At 42.5% G+C, this 17518-nt stretch overlaps 1 protein-coding gene across 1 annotated transcript in view; it reads right to left on the minus strand.

Moving 5' to 3' along the window:
- The window catches only part of PLXNA2 (plexin A2), a 546864-nt gene that overhangs the window by 238783 nt on the left and 290563 nt on the right, over nucleotides 1-17518 (minus strand). The window contains exon 4 of the mRNA XM_054980080.1: nucleotides 4283-4383. Coding sequence (XP_054836055.1) covers nucleotides 4283-4383 — 101 coding nt within the window. The remainder of the gene's footprint in view (nucleotides 1-4282; nucleotides 4384-17518) is intronic.

Raw genomic sequence — 17518 nt, forward strand, 5'->3', positions numbered from 1 at the left:
TCTTGATTTCTGCAATAAATAACAAAGATCCCAGTCTTTTTTGGTCCTTGTCCTCTAGAAATTTGGATAGAAGATCATCCCCTCCATTCTGTATTTCTGCTTCTGAATGAGTGCTATTCTTTAAGGAACTATTCTCCTCTGAAAATACTACCATGTAACTTGACCCCTGTTGATCTCCCTTCTTGGCCGGCTATCACCAAGATAGAAGTTACCTCTATGATTAAGCGTTTACACTCAGGCAAAGTTCCAGGCTTGGACTTAATGATTAACAACTTGTTCAAAGCTAATCCAGCACAATGGGCTACGATTCTAGCCCCAATTTTCTCTGAGATCAACCTTACGGGGAAGATTCTCCCAATTTGGAAACACACTGTCATTGTCCCAGTCTTCAAGAAAGGTTCCAAGACAGATTCAGCAAACTACCATCCCATTTGTCTTCTCTCATCAGTGGCAAAACTGTATACCTCATATTTATACCTCAAATTAGAGAAATGGATAACCTCAAATAATATCCTTAGGTGGGAATAAATTGGCTTTAGGAAGGGCACCTCAAGATCACTGTTTGATCTTGGCCCATTTAGTTGAAAAAATTCACCTTTTACCTTTAAATTCACACGTCTTAACCGTCATGCAAAATCATGCAAAACTCACGGAATGACAGTGCCTTTATGGCATGACTTCTACATCATGACTCCGTTTCATAGCGCAATGACATCAGAAATCACCATGAAATGGAATCATGACTGGAAATTGTGCCATGAAGACGCCGTCGTTCTGTGAGTTTTGCGCAATAGTTAAAACGCATGAAAACGGCCTGTATGTTGCATTTATAGATCTTGAGAGAGCTTTTGACACCATACCTAGGAGCAGACTGTGCAGAAAATTGGAGTGTACTTCAATAAACAAAAGATTGCTCTGGCTATTAAAAAAATCTCTACTTCTCTTGTGTGGTTCACGTTTGCTGTGGAGAAAAGGGAGAACTCACAAAGTGTTTTCGCCTTGATAGAGGAGTGAAGCAAGGCTGCCTCTTAGCACCTCTACTTTTCAATTTGTATCTGAATGACCTTGCAACTACCCTGTCTTCAGCAGAATTTCATCCTCCGTATTTATCCCCAAAGGCACTAACTTTACTTCTCTGTGCAGATGATACTATCCTTATGTCCTACACTCAGGTTGGACTGAGAAGACTCCTAAGCCGTTTTTAAAAATACTATAAACGTGAAGGACTTAAGATTAACTATTCAGAATCAAAGGTTATGTTTTTTTCTAAAGCCAAGAGAATACCCCATCAGTCTGGAATATTTCCTAAATTTCCATACCTGGTGTGGTCTTTGATCCTCATCTTAACTGGCAATCCCATTTCAAATTTGCAATAAATAAAATCAAACCTTCTGTGTCAGCGACTGAATGCTTCTTCTTCTCTAAGGGAGGCAAATATATCCCAGGAGGTCTGCATGAGTTCAATATGAAAATCATTCCGCAGCTCCTTTATGGGGCTTCAATCTGGATTCCCTAAGTGAATGAGAACCTAAACCACCCACTTTGCCATTTTCTGAGATGTATTATGGGAACCACAAAATGCATAGCTGGGATAGTCTTAAGATTATAATTGGGCCAGGGCTTTATTGAAGCCAAAGCATGGCTGCATGCATTTAAACATAAGCTAAAGGTTCTTTTCTCCACTAAGAAGGAAGGTCTGCTCTGTGAGCTAAATCAAGATCAATTCTACTCTCTGTGTATGCAAGAAATAGACAAGAAACTATTTAGTCTTGGCCTACAAAGTGATGATATACTATGACTTGGGAAAAGCGAATCTTTACTAATTATCAAGAAACACATAAAAGATCTAGATTACTCTAGCTCAGTTATACGAGCTCAGACAGTACGCTTCACCCAGATATGCTTTGAAAAAGGTTGACTCCCTATCCCATATGATATTGGAATGCCCTTCATTATAAATTTGATCACAAATTATGGCTTGCCCCTACTTTAATAAATTATCTTCCACTGTATCAAAAGATCATATAGTCCACTATCTTTTAGTAAATAGAGACCCAAGGATTAAGTTGGCTGTAGCCAAGTATCTCTCCACCATATTTTCCTTGAAGAAAAGATCTCCTATTCTGCAATCTTTCGAAGCAATCCAACATGGGGTGAAATGTCTGCTTCTCTAAAGTGGTTGTTGCAATTGCTTAAATCAGCAAGAGAAGGGGCAGTGGGATCCCAGTTTTGCAGCAAAAGATTGCTGTTCTGGAGAAAAATTTGTTCTCTTTGAATTTTTACCTTTTGCTGTGAAAGACAAACTGCACAAAAAAACCCACAACAACCTAATTTCGGCTTAACTTTAAAGCATTCATGGGAGGAGGAGAAGAGGTTTTCATAAAAGTGGCTGCCTCAATAATGTGCAGCAATGTATCAAGTGAAAACAACAGCAAAGCTCCATTGTATGAACTGTTAGACAGTGTACCCTGGCCCAAACAAGATGCCTGCAGTAACTGGTCCTCAGAGGTGATTTACAGTGCAATCCTATGCAGAGTCATTCCAGTCCAAAGCCACCAAAATCAATGGCTTTGGGCTTCGACCAGAGTAACTGCACAGGACTGCAATATTACAACGTCAGTACAACTGTCTGTTGTACTGACATTGCTTTGGGGAGTATTCCTTCATATTTTGTGATGTATGGCAATTAAAATAGTGCAAAATACGATAGCAAAAGCTTCTGTTCCAAAATGTCAGATTTCTTCCTTCAAGGAGGCACCTGAGCACTTAGACAAATCTTACTGTATTGCTAGTAAAGTCACCAGATCCAGACTCTGCATTGGATCCAGCAATCTGAGGATGTATGGATCCTGCATCTTTCCTGAATTCCCTTGTCACTAGCAGTCCTTTCTGATCCCAGGAATGTTTAGACCTAGGATTGCAAAACCCACATGCATTAGCAACCTTGTGGGTCGGGAGGCAAAAATCTGTCCTCAAGTGCCTCTGCAAGGTGGCAGTATAAGTGTCATAAAAATACAATCAAAAGAAAGTTAAAAGTTGGCCAAAAAAAAAAGCCTTGGAAATTAAGCCTTTCTTTGCAGAGAATATGGCATTGAAATTATCCCCCTCATATAAAGGTTTCAGATTCAATCCGGACATTGCATCACAGCTTCCCTCCCCTCTCTCCACACCTGCCACATGGGCATACAGCCCACTACTATTGTGTGGATACCCTTTGCCTCCACCTCAACAGCTAAACATTTAATGGGAGTGCTGGCACCAGTCCCAAAGGGGCTTTGGACTCCTTTTTGCCAGTAAACTCCAAGCCTCTCCTTCCTTCACACTTTGGGCACCCCTTCCGCCTAAGAAAGCATACCATTGTTGAAGAGAAAAAGATGCCAAACACCTCCATAATTCAGATGTGCAGCTTCCTCAGTTTTCCCCAGGATGTTGCCTAGAAAGCCTTTATCCTTTGTCCCAGCAGACATCTTAAAGCTCAGTAGAGAACTGCTAGGCTAGCAAGCTCAGACAATTCCATTACTTTGCAGGATTTAAGCCAGAGACTGAAGTGTGTAGCCTTTCTGAAAATTCTAAGTGGTATTTAAACAGTGATTCTATTAGGTCACAGTCAAAGGGAAGTGATTGACATCAGGAAGGAGTCTTGGCAGTGTGTGGAAACTTGTTTTTCAAAAAAAAAAAAAGAGGCAAGAAGAAAACAGGGTATGAGGAAGACATTGCAATGAGATTAAAGTGACAATCTTAGATTAAGGTAAGTAGGATTTGGAGGGTATTTGGGCTATTTCTGGAATCTGACATAATGAAATGTCTAATGAAATGCATTAAGTTAATGGTAAAAACCTGAGAGTTTTTTTTATTTTTGCAAAACATCAACATCTTGAAATTAGGTTTTTCTCACAATTTACTTAGCCAGATCCTAGTCACATCACTACAGTCTCCTTGACAACAATGAGACTGCATGGATTTGACTGGCTATAAAAAGGGATCGTTCTGCTCATAGTATTTTTTTTTAAAAGAAGATCTGTGTAGACTAGCTCACATTTCTACAGGTTAAATATCAAGTGATATCATTTTCAATATTTGGATTAAACCCTCTGTTACAAAACAAGGCTTCCCTAAACGTCTGATAGTATATTTTGTACAATGCTAAGCAGTCCCTATCAGTATGGAATGAAAAGAGCTGTGATTGTACTAATTAAGTAATCATGATGCTATACGTGGAAGGGATTTAAGAGGTGTTTTGGTTGGTCTTGAGATAATAATTGCCAGTTAATGCCAGACTCACGTATGGTGTAGGGCGCACCAACCGCAGTGAGGGTCTCCTGAGCTCAGACATTCACCACAGGTTGTATACTGTTCACAGGATTCAACGGAAACCTGGGACACCTAGAGAAAAAGGAACACAGCAAACACTCATTCAGTGCAATTTCACTCACCTTGCTTGCCAAAATAACTCAAGAAAACAAGCCACACACAGCTGAACTTCCTGAAGTAAATGAGTGACAGCCTTTTAATTAAAACTCTCAACATTCTCAGGTAGATATGTGAATAACTTGTCCCCTTCCTCCCACTGCCCTCATTGCAATGACGAAGGAAAAGTAAAATCAGAGCAGACAACACTGACTTCTTAACCATGGTTGTCAAATGGAGCCAACTTTGGGAAGCTGCACTTTCTCTCCAAATGTTTTCCCCTCACTGGAAAGAATCCCTCATTTTATCATAACTGTTATGGAGTATGTGATTGCTGCAGGTAAATGTGAGTTTTCCTTTGTACATAGAACATGTGAATCTAAATACAAGCCATGGATGGCCTCAGCTCCTGCTAAAAAGAACATGCTGTTGAACTCAAACATTGTTACGGTGGATGCGAACACTTCCCTCAGACACAGTTAAGGGAAGAAGAGAAAATTGCTCCAGGGAGAGCTCATTATCAAGGCTGGCTTCCAATTTGTTAATTGTGACTAACAAGCACCCAATGTTACCCAAAGTGACTTGTGTAAGTCACACACTAGCAAACGTAAGGAGCAGATTCTCCTAATGAATTGTGCAAGCTATCCTATGGAAATTTACCTTTTGTTTTAACAATGCAGGCACCATTTGGACAACACCTCCCTTCACAAAGGGGAATTGTTCTTGGTTAAATGAAGTCCTCAGAGAACCACTAATCAGCTTGTTAGTATTCACAATACAACAGATTATTGTGAGTAGCCACCATTTTCCAGCCCTTATTTCTCCTAAATCAATCAAGTACTGAAAGTTTCCTCAGAACCTAACAGCAGGATTCTCTGTCTGAAACTGAATACATTTATGTGAGGGATACAAGTCAGAGAAAAGGCAAAAGAATAAATAGTCTTAGCAGAAATGCCAAAGCAATAGCATCCAGAATATTGGCTGTTAATAACATACTAGTTTAATGACATCTTTTTAACTATAGAAGACAAATACAAAGTCAAAAAGTTGAATATAAAATCCCTATTTTGCTGTTTGCTGTTGTAAAATTGTTCACATATTTTGAGATACTTTCTCATAGGAAGTTTTAAAACTATGTTGGTTGGGTTAGGTTTCTGACGTGGCACATTTTTCATTTATGGATAGTTAAGAACTTACCAGTTTGGCTCTTGTTCAGCTTGCTGGTCAGAAACAGGGAGCCTTTTTTTGTTAGGCTGCATATAAGCTGTTTGAGCCTGTTTGCTGGTTACTTTCTGTGTATTCAAACTGTACAGTGCAATGCTCAACTCAACAACCTTGTGAGGTAGATTAGTATTACTGCCACTTACAGATAGCAACTGAGGCTGGAATAACACTATTTGCCCAAGGTCCTAAGAGTTGGTGTCAGAGCAGAATTTGAACCCAGGTCTACTACCTCCATCAGATTCTCTATTTACCAGACTATCCCAGCTCCCAGACATGATATCCACATTGATGAGCTATATCAAGATATTTTTTTTGTCACTATCCTATCAGTAAAGTGGGAATGCTGAAGGATCAACAGTCAGGGGAAGAAATCCATCTGAGAAGTAAAAAAAAAATAGTAAACAAATATGAAGTGTCATCAAACAAACATGAATATTAAGGTACCATATTGTAGGGGTGGTGCACTAGGCCTTCAGTGTATATGGATGCACCCATATGTGAACTGAGGGACCATGCTGGAGTTTGTGATGTTTCACATGCAACGCTGCATAAATCTCAAGTTAAAGACCAAAAATATCTTAGCTAGGAGGATGTTGGACAGAGATTGGTGGAATATTGACATAAAGTGGAACATATATTGTTTTGCAAGTCAGCCACATTACTAGCTGTGCCTGTGATCACCCACTCTGCTAGAATCCTAACAGCAGGTCAGCTTCAAAGAGAACCACAGAGCAGGAACTGCTACATGTTTGCTTGTTTGTGTGTACGGGAGGGAGGATGTTGAAGAGTGGAAGCAAGGGAATTTGCCATCATGACAGAAGGGTAAGTGAAATGAAGACCCAGCAGAACAGCATGTAAACTTTGTGGCCAAGACTGGCTGCTCATTGCCAGATACTGGAATAAAACAAGTGTCCATTTGATACATAACGGTGGTTGTGTTTGTGATTCATGCTGGAATAATTTTGCAAGTTGACTCAGTTTATGGAATATGTAAACACTTCTTTGAATAAAACCACAATAATCATTCATTGACTCAATGGCAGAAACATAAAGATAACCTATACACCATACAGCAATGATTCAGTCACCTCACTGGCACAGCTTGCTGGTACTTTCTGTGACTGTGAACAAGTCTAATAAGGCCAGAGAACAGGGCACAGCCTGTGCTGACAGATGGCCCAGCAGTCTAAGTTGAACACATCAAGGATCAATTCCAGGCTTGTGCAAGGAAGCCTGTCTGCTAATGCCTCAGGCAGCACTTCTCCTGGCACAACTCCGGATCAAAAAGCTGTTCCCTCAAATGCCCAATCACTTGAATGACTGGGGACATGGTTATGACAGGAGATGACTCTTTATTCTACACAGCCTTGAGAAAAGGCACACTATCACCTTATTTACAGGCAAATCTAAGGAATGACAATGACAAGAAGTGGGTCAGGAAGGCAACCTTCACTCACAGGCCTGTCCCCCTTTTGTTAATTAATTATGACCTCAAAAAGTAGAGCTATGGTATAGCTCTAGCATGCTTTCTTGGTATGAAGGGTGTAACTAGGACGCTATTGGAACTCCTATGATGTGATTGGTTTAGCCCAGTAGGGTGGAGTCAGTAGCTAGAGGCAGGTTGCTGAGGAGAAGGCTGGTTGCTAGGGAGCTTAATAATAATTTACATGCTCTTATCACCTTGAATAAAGTAATAAAATTTGTATGTAAACAATATGACTTAAAGTGGTGCTTGTGTATTGTGTTTGGTTGGTGTTATTGGAACTGTATTATTTTTGCAGGGCTGTAATTCCCCAACAAGAGGACAGAAGCCTGGGCTACAGCTGCTTCGAATTAGTGAAAAAGGATTCACTACTAGAGATGGGCACAAACCACAAAAAAACCGAACCATGAGGTTTGTGGTTCATGGATTTTCATGAACCAGGAGCTACAAACTGGGGCAAGTTTATGAACCAGTTCATGGTTCGTGGGGTTTAAATGCCCCTTTCCGGCCGCTTAGCAGTGGCAGGAAAAAGGGTGTTTGACAGTTTAAAGGGCCCTTTCCTGCCTTGCAAGTGGCAAGTCCCTTTAAACTATCAGTTGGCAGGTGGCAGGGGGGATCCCCCCCCTTGCCGCCTGCCAGCTGATAGTTTAAAGGGACCTGCGGTGGTGGGGAGGAAGCTATACTGGTTCGTGACTCACAAACCAGCCTGGTTTGTGCATTTTTTTGGGTCGTAATTCAATTTGTGCCCATCTCTACTCACCACTTCCTGGAATGTTGAACTGTCTTACCTTTTCAAAGGCATTGTTGATTTAAAGTTTTCTGTATGGTTGCACTTATGAGTTTAGTTTTAAAAAATAATTGTATTTTATTAATAGTTAAAAAGTTTAAAAAAGAAAAAATCTTTCTTAACTTAAATTTGTATGAAAGTTTGCTTCCTAAGCCCCTTAGAACCCATAAAAAGTTACACTATCTTTTTCTTCAGTGCCTTCAGCATCCAATATGCCTTACTGCTGAAATCTTCATCCATGTTCAGTCAGCTCATGTCTTTCGGAGGCCTTTATACATTGCAAGTCAAAGCATGAACCAACCAACAGATCTATTTTATATTACTATTTGTGCAATAGTCCCATCTGCATATATTAAATTTAGGGGTGGGGGATAACTTTGTTGCTATTCATCTCCTTTAAAAAACAGAGAGAGATGTTGAACTGTAAAGGATAGTATACAAATGTTTAAAATAAATGTTCGTACATCACAATAGAAGAGGAAGAAGTACTCTCCTGCAACAGTTGCATGGCATAAGTGCTAAGACTTTTTAAAGGTAATTAAAAAGAAATTCACAAAATGATGTGGCATCAGACGCACTGTGTATGAGTGCATGAGAGAAGTATGCCATTTATCTCCAATTATGAGGCATAAAATACGTAACAGGTACCCTATCGCTTGGACTTTCCAGATTGCAACCACAATAGCAGTGGATGTTTTTCCAGGGAAAGGACAGTGTTTACCTATGTGCAATATAAGTGATTAGAGGGTTGGGGGAAGGATAACTGGACTCACTATGAGTTTTCATTCTAGTTAGTGGCAGCAGAACAGTTACCTGAACCCTTCCCTCCTCCCTTTCCCAGTTGGTGACAATGCTTACAATTTTAACAATCTAGTGGAAACTTTATAATCTATCTTATCAAGGATGATGTTTGTGACATCTCCAGCTCTAATCTATGTGCTGCCTTGCCATTAAACTGGGAAAAATATTAAGACAGAGAAGGAGGAGAGGGGACATGCCTCAGTGGAAGAACATCTCTTCATGCAGAAGACCCCAAGTTCAGTCAATGGCACATTCAGATACAAGGATGGATAGCTGAAAGCTCTGAGTCCCTGCCAATTGGGAGTAGATACTACTGACCTTCATAGATGAGTGGGATGTGGCAGCTTCACATGTGCAAATGGTTTTGTCGCCTGGTATACATTTATAATTTTGTCAGAATTGGATTGAGACTACTGGACATCATGAGAATCATAGAGATGGAAGGAGTTTTATAGGCCACTTGGGCCTTGATATAGAAAACCTGAAGCTATGTACTTGGAGACCAGTGAGGGAGGGCCCACCAACCTCCAAAGTAACTTGTTCCATTGTTAAACTGTGTTTACCACTATGAAGTTTGTCCTTCAATTAAACTGTGTCCTCCTGTAATTTAAACCCATTAGATCGAACTGTTGCACCCTGAAGTAGCAGAAAACAAGTCTCTGCATTCTATGTGCCACCCCTTCAGGAACCAAATAGCACTATAATCCCTACTCCACCCCAATATTCACTTCTCTGGACTAAGGAGACACAGTTCCCTCAACCTCTCTTCATAGGACTTGTTTTCCAAATGTTTCTGAACCTGTTGCAATTTGCCTACATCCTTATTAAAGTGCAGTGCACATAACTGAACTCAACTCGCTACTCCAGATAAGGGGTTTCTCACATGTGGTCTGAGGAGGTCACAGATACAATGATATGCTTTTCCTTCCTCCCTACACCAAGTGGTGAGGTTTTTTGTTATAAATTTCTTTTCCTCTACCTGATATTTATCTCATTTTACAAGAGAAACTGTCTCCATGCTGCTTTGAAGTTGTGTCAAAGATTATCATAGAATTAAGTTACGATTGTTTTTTTTAAAGAAATTCATCTGTATTTTAATAACCTGAATTGTTGATATATGCCAATAAAGGCTAACTTGACTTGACACGGTACAAGAGAAACTGATATATTTTTGCAGTTAGTGTATAATAGGGTTGCCAGGTCCAGGTTGGGAAATTCCTGGAGATTTGGGGGTGGGAGTGGAGCCTGGAGAGGATGGGGTTTGGAGAGGGGCTTGCCATACAGTCCACCCTTCAAAGCAGTCATTTTCTCCAGAGGAACTGATCTCTGTCACCTGGAGATCAGTTGTAATTCCGAGATCTCCAGCCACCACCTGGAGGCTGGCAACCATAGTGTATAGACAGACCTCCAAAAGAAGGCCTGTGAAAATTCCCTTTTCTGCTACTAACTGGACCAGTTCTATGATAGATGGACTCTCCTCTATGTGCTAGCCAAAATGAACAGTAACAACCTGAAGTAACCTGTTCTTCCTCTACCAACCGGAAAACAAGATATTTGTGCAACAGAAACACAAACTTGGTAAAAGTTTGTATAACAAATGAGGAGAAATGTGCAACAGCTGTGCAAAAATCTTGATTGTGTAAAAAGCTCCTAAAAAGACTATAATTTTTCCCTTCCTCATATTTCATCCTGCTGGTGTTCTGCATTTCAGACACCTTCTTTCCATAATTGCAATCATCTTGCAATTCTTCTTCTTAAAGCTGCCCTTTGAGTTCAACCGAAGTAGGCCCCCTTTGCAGACCTGTTAAAATGCAAATACTTTGGTAGGCTAGATTGGGGACTAAACTATTAAGTATGTATAGAGGACAGTTGTCTTGATTGCAATTTTGCATTCTCGTTGACACGTCTGGAGTTCAAGCAGGAAAAAAGGTCTTCAAGGGGAGAATGAATAAGTTACAGATATTTTAAAACAACAGTAAGTCTTTCCCCCCCTTCCTCCTGGCACTATATATACAGTGTCATAATAAGAAGAAACAGCGGAGTAGGAAAAGAGCACTGAATAGGAAACCCTGGGGAGAAGATGAAAGTGAACGTTAAAATAAGGTTTTGTGTTCCCCCCAAAGCTTCATGCTCCAGTAGATCTAAGAAGAAATGTCTGATTCCTGCTCCAGTTCACTTCTCCCAAGCTCAAGCACAGGCAGCTGTATCCATTACACTCACCAATGGACTCTCTTTCTACCCCTGCCATCCAAATGTGGCTCTAATGCAGAGGTAACTAAAGGAAAGAACCCAGACTCCTTTCCCTCCCGCAGTTTTTCTGGCCCTTGTGAGTGATGTCCGCAACTGGCTGAGAATTAAAACAACTGTCTGCATTGCATTAGCTCTGTGCGTCAAAACAGTGTCCAGCTCCCAGCAGCTGGAGAATCAGAAGCTGAAAGGCATCAGTGTGTCCTGGAACAAAGACCATTTTCACGCCAAATACTGTTGATACAGTGAGAACTCAGTTCCTCTCTACATTTGAAACTAATAAGGCCACTTTTTTCTTGTTTCCTGGGCCCTACTGAGCAGATTTTTTTCAGAGGAAAAATTACATGTGTGTAAGTGAGTAAAACCAAAAGTGTCTAAAGTCAGATGCAGCTCAGTTCTCCCTCTGGAACAAGAAAACAGGTGTAGCAATCATAAAAAGAGACTTGATCTTATTCTCAAGTTAAACTGAAAGTGATGTCAGTCCCTTATTGAGTGAAACCATATTCTTGTTTTATATTTGGCAGCTGTGCAAAAACACCCACTTATAGTGTAGATCAGGAGGTGATGGCTAAAATATAGGTGTAACATGACCAAAAAAAAGAAATGTACTGGAGGCAGTAGGCAGTTCCCAATCATTAATTGAGATGCTGAAAGTTACAATCAAGGCTAGCAAAGATCCCATGCAATACTAGCAACAAATGTAAACATGATGCCACAAGATACTGAAGAATGGGACAAACTTACTTAACATTCTGCAACTCTTCCAGCAAAGCTCTCACAAAGGATGCCAAACTAGATTTCAATTCTATGCTAGTATCCTCCAGAACTGCTCCTTGCCCTATACACAATATATTTTGATTCCTGCTATCATCTTGAAAGACATATTACTCTGTGTAATGGGTTTTCCTTTCATTCTGCCTCAAGCACCAAAATGTCCAAAATCTTTTCTGTAGTCTCATTGACACTTTGAGCTACAAAGATTCTGGTTGTACCGTCTTGTGACTTTGGCTCCTCAAGATTATTGCTTTGTGGATGCCTCACATTTTAAAAACCTCCTCCCTCCATGGTTGTTTAAATTTAAAATGGTTTTTGTATTGCTTGTATTCTTGTTACCTTTCTTGTCTGGCATATGTGTTGTAATAATCAAATGTGTTGTAATAATCAAAAGGAAAATAATCAAATAATCAAAATGTGTTGTAATAAACAAAAGGAAAGCAACTGTGCTGATGGACCACCATATTTGGATTAAATAAAATTGACAGAATTCAAGTCAAGAGCCTTGTGATGAATAGCATCATGGAGGATAGATCTATCAGAGGCTAATAGCTATGGTGACTAAAGGGAACCTCCACGTTCAAAGGCAGTAAACCTCAGTGCCAGCAGACAACTTCAGGGGAAGGTCTCAGCTTCTATGCCCTGTTGTTGGCTCTCCAGAACAACTGGTTGGCCACTGTGTGAGACAGGATGCTAGACAAGATGGACCACTCATCTGATCCAGCAAGACTCTTCTTATGTTCTTATTCATCCCATTTTTACTTCCAGACCAGTTCTTTCATTCCAGATGTGGAACTTCCCCCCCCCCCCTGATACACAGAGGGAAGCCTGAACACAGAAATCCCATGTTAAATCATGTTCAAACAACAGATCAGTGCAGAAGCTGGAAGCTGATCAGAAAATAGCCAGGATCCACAACTGGGTAGCTATTCCAGGGATAAACAGTCTAAGAACCACAAAAGGTAGTACCACAGCATTCCCATGAGCCAGGAAACCAGTCCCTTATATCACAAAAACAAGAAAGGCATGAAAAGTGGAGAAGTACAGGACCTGTAGCCCAGCCAGGTGCAGCAGATGGCCAGAGATGACTATGGAGCCATTCCAATGCTGAAAGGAACATATGGAACAGCAAAAGAAGTAGAATGGCATACTTCTTAGCCTTGATACAACTGGGACATTCTAAAGTGACTGGCTGTCATAAAGTTTTGTGAGTTAGGAAAAATGCTTTTTAAAAGGAAAGTCAAGGATACCGTTTTATGCTGGAACAGGCACTAGCCAAACAAACACAAAACCTTGTCAAATATATTTGATTGTTATTTCACATACCTCCGGTAAAGTGCTACATGTAGACATAAGTGGCCTCAGTGTTTCAGGTGGATGGGGGAGGGGGGGCTCTACCTTGCTAGTACAATATCCTGATACAAAGTGGAGCCTAGCTATAACTTGTTAGAGCAGTGGATAGGACTTCTAGTCTATCAGATATATCAAAATTATTTTAGCTATTATCTCTATTATATTCTTTCTGCCCAGACCAACACGTGTATATAATTCTCCAAACAAGTAACTGCATAGAGTTCTGCATAAAGCCCAATACTGAATACTTACACGGCCTGTTTTATCTCGCCTGAAAATTTCTCTACTCCACCTCCACTCCCTCTCTCTCCCCTGAGAAATCTGATTGTCACCTATGTGCCATGTCAGACTGCGTTTTGGTTAATGAATCACACCAGACACCTGTTTATTTATTTTATTTTATTTCCGTCATTTATAGTCTGCCTTTCTCATTGAGACTCAAGGTGAATTACACAGTATGAGGTTAGTACAATCAGTATCAAGTAAGTACATTTCAATACAATACCATTAGGTAAACATATACAAGTTTAAAGACAGCATTAGCAAGGATCCAAGACATAGTAGAGATACTGAAGCAAAACATAATCAATTCTAGGACTAATTCTAGGATAGAATGGAGCAATGGTTGTACATAGGAGTACATATTTAAAGCAGCATTTAACATATGAGGCAAAAATGGTGATTAAGTCTATGATACCCAACTTGTTAGTGAAGCACCTGAGACCCCATCCCTACAATGCAGCCCTTCCATTTGAGTAAAAAGCCTTTTTGAATAATTCAGTTTGGGTTAGGAATGGCCACAACTTTATTGATTACAGCTGGATGGAGCATTGGCCTGGCATCTGGGCATGGATCCCCGTTGGCATTTGAGGCCTGGCTGCTGACCGATGCATCTCCCACCAGCCTCCCGCTGGCACACCTCAGCACACGTTCAGTCGCCGGCCCTCCCTGGCGACCCTTGCTTCCTGATTCGTCGGGGTGAGCAGTCCCGAAGGTCCACTCACCCGGTTGGGATCCAGCCCAGTGCCTCAAAACCACCACAGGAGGAAGGCTGGAGGCCCGACTCCCACCAATGCTCCAGCTGCTGCAATCAAGAAAGGTGGAGCCACCCTGCCATCCCTAGGGTTCCCGACTTTTATGCCCAGAGGAAGGCGAAAAACCCCAAGAGACAGCAACCAATCTGGCCCCCTTGTGGGAAAAATTCCTTCCTGGCCCTTGAAGGTGACCGGCACAAATGGTCCTGGAGATCTCTGCTGGGACCCCCAGGGGGCCCATTCGCACCCCCCTGACCCCAGCTGTTCCGGTTGAGCTTCTCATTGTGGTGTCGCCGGCAATGTGCCGTCTTTCCTTGGTGGATGCCGTGCCTGCAACTAGATCACACAATGTTAGTATATACTCTTCTGACATAAGCCACATATGCTCTGTAAGCCCACCTGCCAATGGCTTTTATATGGTCAGCGGACAACCCCGCCTTGGCTGCTATGGTCGCTGCCCCAATGCGGAACGAGCGGGAGCCGTACTTGGCTGGTAGGAGGCCTGCTGCTCTCAAGCTGGACCTCAGGACAGTTGTGAACTGGTACCTTGTGAGTAGTCCACTGTTGGTGTGCACCAGGAGTTGGCTGGATGTGGCCAGGCACCTGTCCAGGTACTCCCTTACTGCCTGGACCGGGCAAGGGACCCTCTGCCCTGCAGCACTGCTCCATGCCCCTGCTGGTCAGTCTTGGACTGCCTGACCTTGATCAGCAACCCGCCACCCCCAAGCGAGATATCTCCCCGTGCCAATGAGCCCTGTTGGTCTGGTCCACAGCTGACATTGCTGCCAGCTCACTCACGTGGAAGGCCCCATAAAATGCGAGGCAGAAGGCGTGTGACCTCAAAGGATGAGCGGCATATCGCACCCAGTTGCCCCAACATGACCCGTAAAATGTCAGCCATGATGGGTCGCCAGGAGTCCTGGCAAGGAGGCTCCCGGTGGGCCCAACCTTCCATGGCCCTGCGGGCCAAGAAGCTGCAAGTTGGGTCCACCCGCCCCATCGTCTTGCTGAAGAATGAGATGGCCGCCACGTGTGTCCTGATGGTCTTGGATGCGTAACCCGCTTTGTCCATTCGCGCCAGGTACTCCAAGAGAGCCTCCTCTGGCACATCCCCTGCTGTCCAGCCAGGCTGCTCGGAGAGGAATGCAGCAAATGCTGCAATAGCTGCCTCCTATGCCCCCCTGGTCGTTGGCGTTAGCGAATTCAAAACTCCTTGCAGGATCCAATGTTCCCAAGTTCCCACAGCTCCTCCGGGAATGGGTCTGGGTGTCGCTCGGCATTTGGTGCCATCTCCCGAAACCTGTCCGCCTGAAAGCAAGAAAGGGCATCCGCTATGTCGTTGTCCACCCTGGGTATGTGGCGTGCTCCAAACATGATGTTGTGCTGCAAACACAGGAGTACCAGTTTGCGCACCAGCTGCATTACACCACTCGCACCACCGCCTGGTTGTCACACCAAAAGAGAACCTTCCTGTTGCGGAACTGGTCGTTCCAGAGTACTACTGAAACCAGGATGGGGAAGAGCTCCAAGAACATGAGGTCCCTGAGAATGCCCTCCCTAATACAGGCTGTTGGCCACCTCTGAGCGCACCAGCGGTCCTCCCAGTACACTCCAAATCCCACGCCCCCCCCACAGCGTCTGAGTGCACTTGGACAGATGCCCCTAGGTCGAGGGGCTCACGCCACCAGGACACGCCATTGTAATCCTGCAGGAAGGTGTCCCAGATTTGCAGGTCTGCTTTCAGCTTCTCGGTAATCTGAATATGGTGATGTGGTGCCGTCACTCCAGCTGTTGCTCTGGCCAGTTGGGCGCAAAATGGCCTCCCCGGTGCCATCACCCTGCATACAAAGTTCAGGCTGCCCAGAAGACATACCAAAATCACTTTAGCTATTATCTCTATTATATTCTTTCTGCCCAGACCAACACGTGTATATAATTCTCCAAACAAGTAACTTCATAGAGTTCTGCATAAAGCCCAATACTGAATACTTACATGGCCTGTTTTATCTCGCCTGAACATTTCTCCCCCTCCACTCCCCCTCTCTCCCCTGAGAAATATGATTATTTTGCTTAAAAGGAATGCTACAGTGACAGGATGAATGAAAGATCAGGTGGAGTGGTGAAAGACGTGGAATTTAGGCACTGAGATTTCCAAAGGAATGGGAAACAATTAGAAATAAAGAACATAATCCCATTTCCAATCTGGAATCTGGTCTCACCCCGCACCTATCCTCAACCAGAACACTTGGATTAGACATCTGCTTTTGCAAATATGTCTCTGAAATGTAAATACAGAGACTGCAAAGAAAACAACTGAAGTGAAGGACTTGTCTGAAAGTGGGTACACTGGGCTATGGTTGCAGAAAGTACAGTTGGCCCTGCATAAAATCTACTGCTGTCACTCTGGGAGATTGTTGGATGCTTTGTGAAAGAAGAGCAGTTTAATGAATCAAGCTGCCCTTCCTTTTCCCTCGAGCACTAAACAGTTGTCACCCAAGGTGCTGTTCAATCTCACTGTTGGAATTTCTGTCACTCTGCAACACAGGGCTCACTGACATCCGGCAGTGTTTTAATTAAGACAATTGTCATGGGGCACTATGCAAGAGGTGAGTTTTTCTTCCTTCCCAGAGCAGGAAAGTATGCATGTGAATCTGTCACATGAAACGCCTGCCAGAGGCCAATGGAGGCTTTATAACCCTGCTTTTTTAATGTGATGAAACACTTTGCAGTCCTGTCACGCCTTTCATCAAGGATCTCAAAGCACAATACATTAGATCTTGCAATCATTTCTGGGAGAACACACAGCTCTGCTGGACAAAACCACTTGGAAGTGAGAGGTTATGGCTGTGGATGGGGCTAGGCAAGCTACCCCCAAAAGGAACACTGCCTGGAAGTGATTTAATCAGCTAGCGAAGCACTGTCCAATTCCCTTGTTTCACTTAATGTCTTTGGGGTTGGCATGTCTCTTGCATCCAATGTGGCTTGTTTAACTTTTGAGAGCCTGAAGGCCATCACTCACATTGTGTTTAAAAGACACTGATTCATCATGGGAGCCAAAGCTGCATTTGAAGATCCAAGATTTAAAAGGTTATCTTAAATAGAAGACTTTTTTATTCTAACTACAAGTAATTGCAGGTATTTTCACTTTGAGAGATTTCATATAAGTTTACATACGTCTTCTAAATCTGGTTCATATGTGCCCCCAGCATGTGGAATGCATTTTATGCACGGGGCCACACCAACCATGATTGCAGTAAACTATAGGGACACATGTTGTTTTACTAAATAAGACAGTGTAGATTTTTTTCCCCACAAACAACTAGGAATGAAAAAATAGTTTATTTGCAAACAATACTGCCAGAAATAAGCAGCTTAGAACTCCAAAGAAATAGTTTGTTTGACATCCAA

This window comes from Eublepharis macularius, chromosome 5 (genome assembly GCF_028583425.1).
Source record: "Eublepharis macularius isolate TG4126 chromosome 5, MPM_Emac_v1.0, whole genome shotgun sequence".
NCBI classification, from domain to species: domain Eukaryota; kingdom Metazoa; phylum Chordata; class Lepidosauria; order Squamata; family Eublepharidae; genus Eublepharis; species Eublepharis macularius.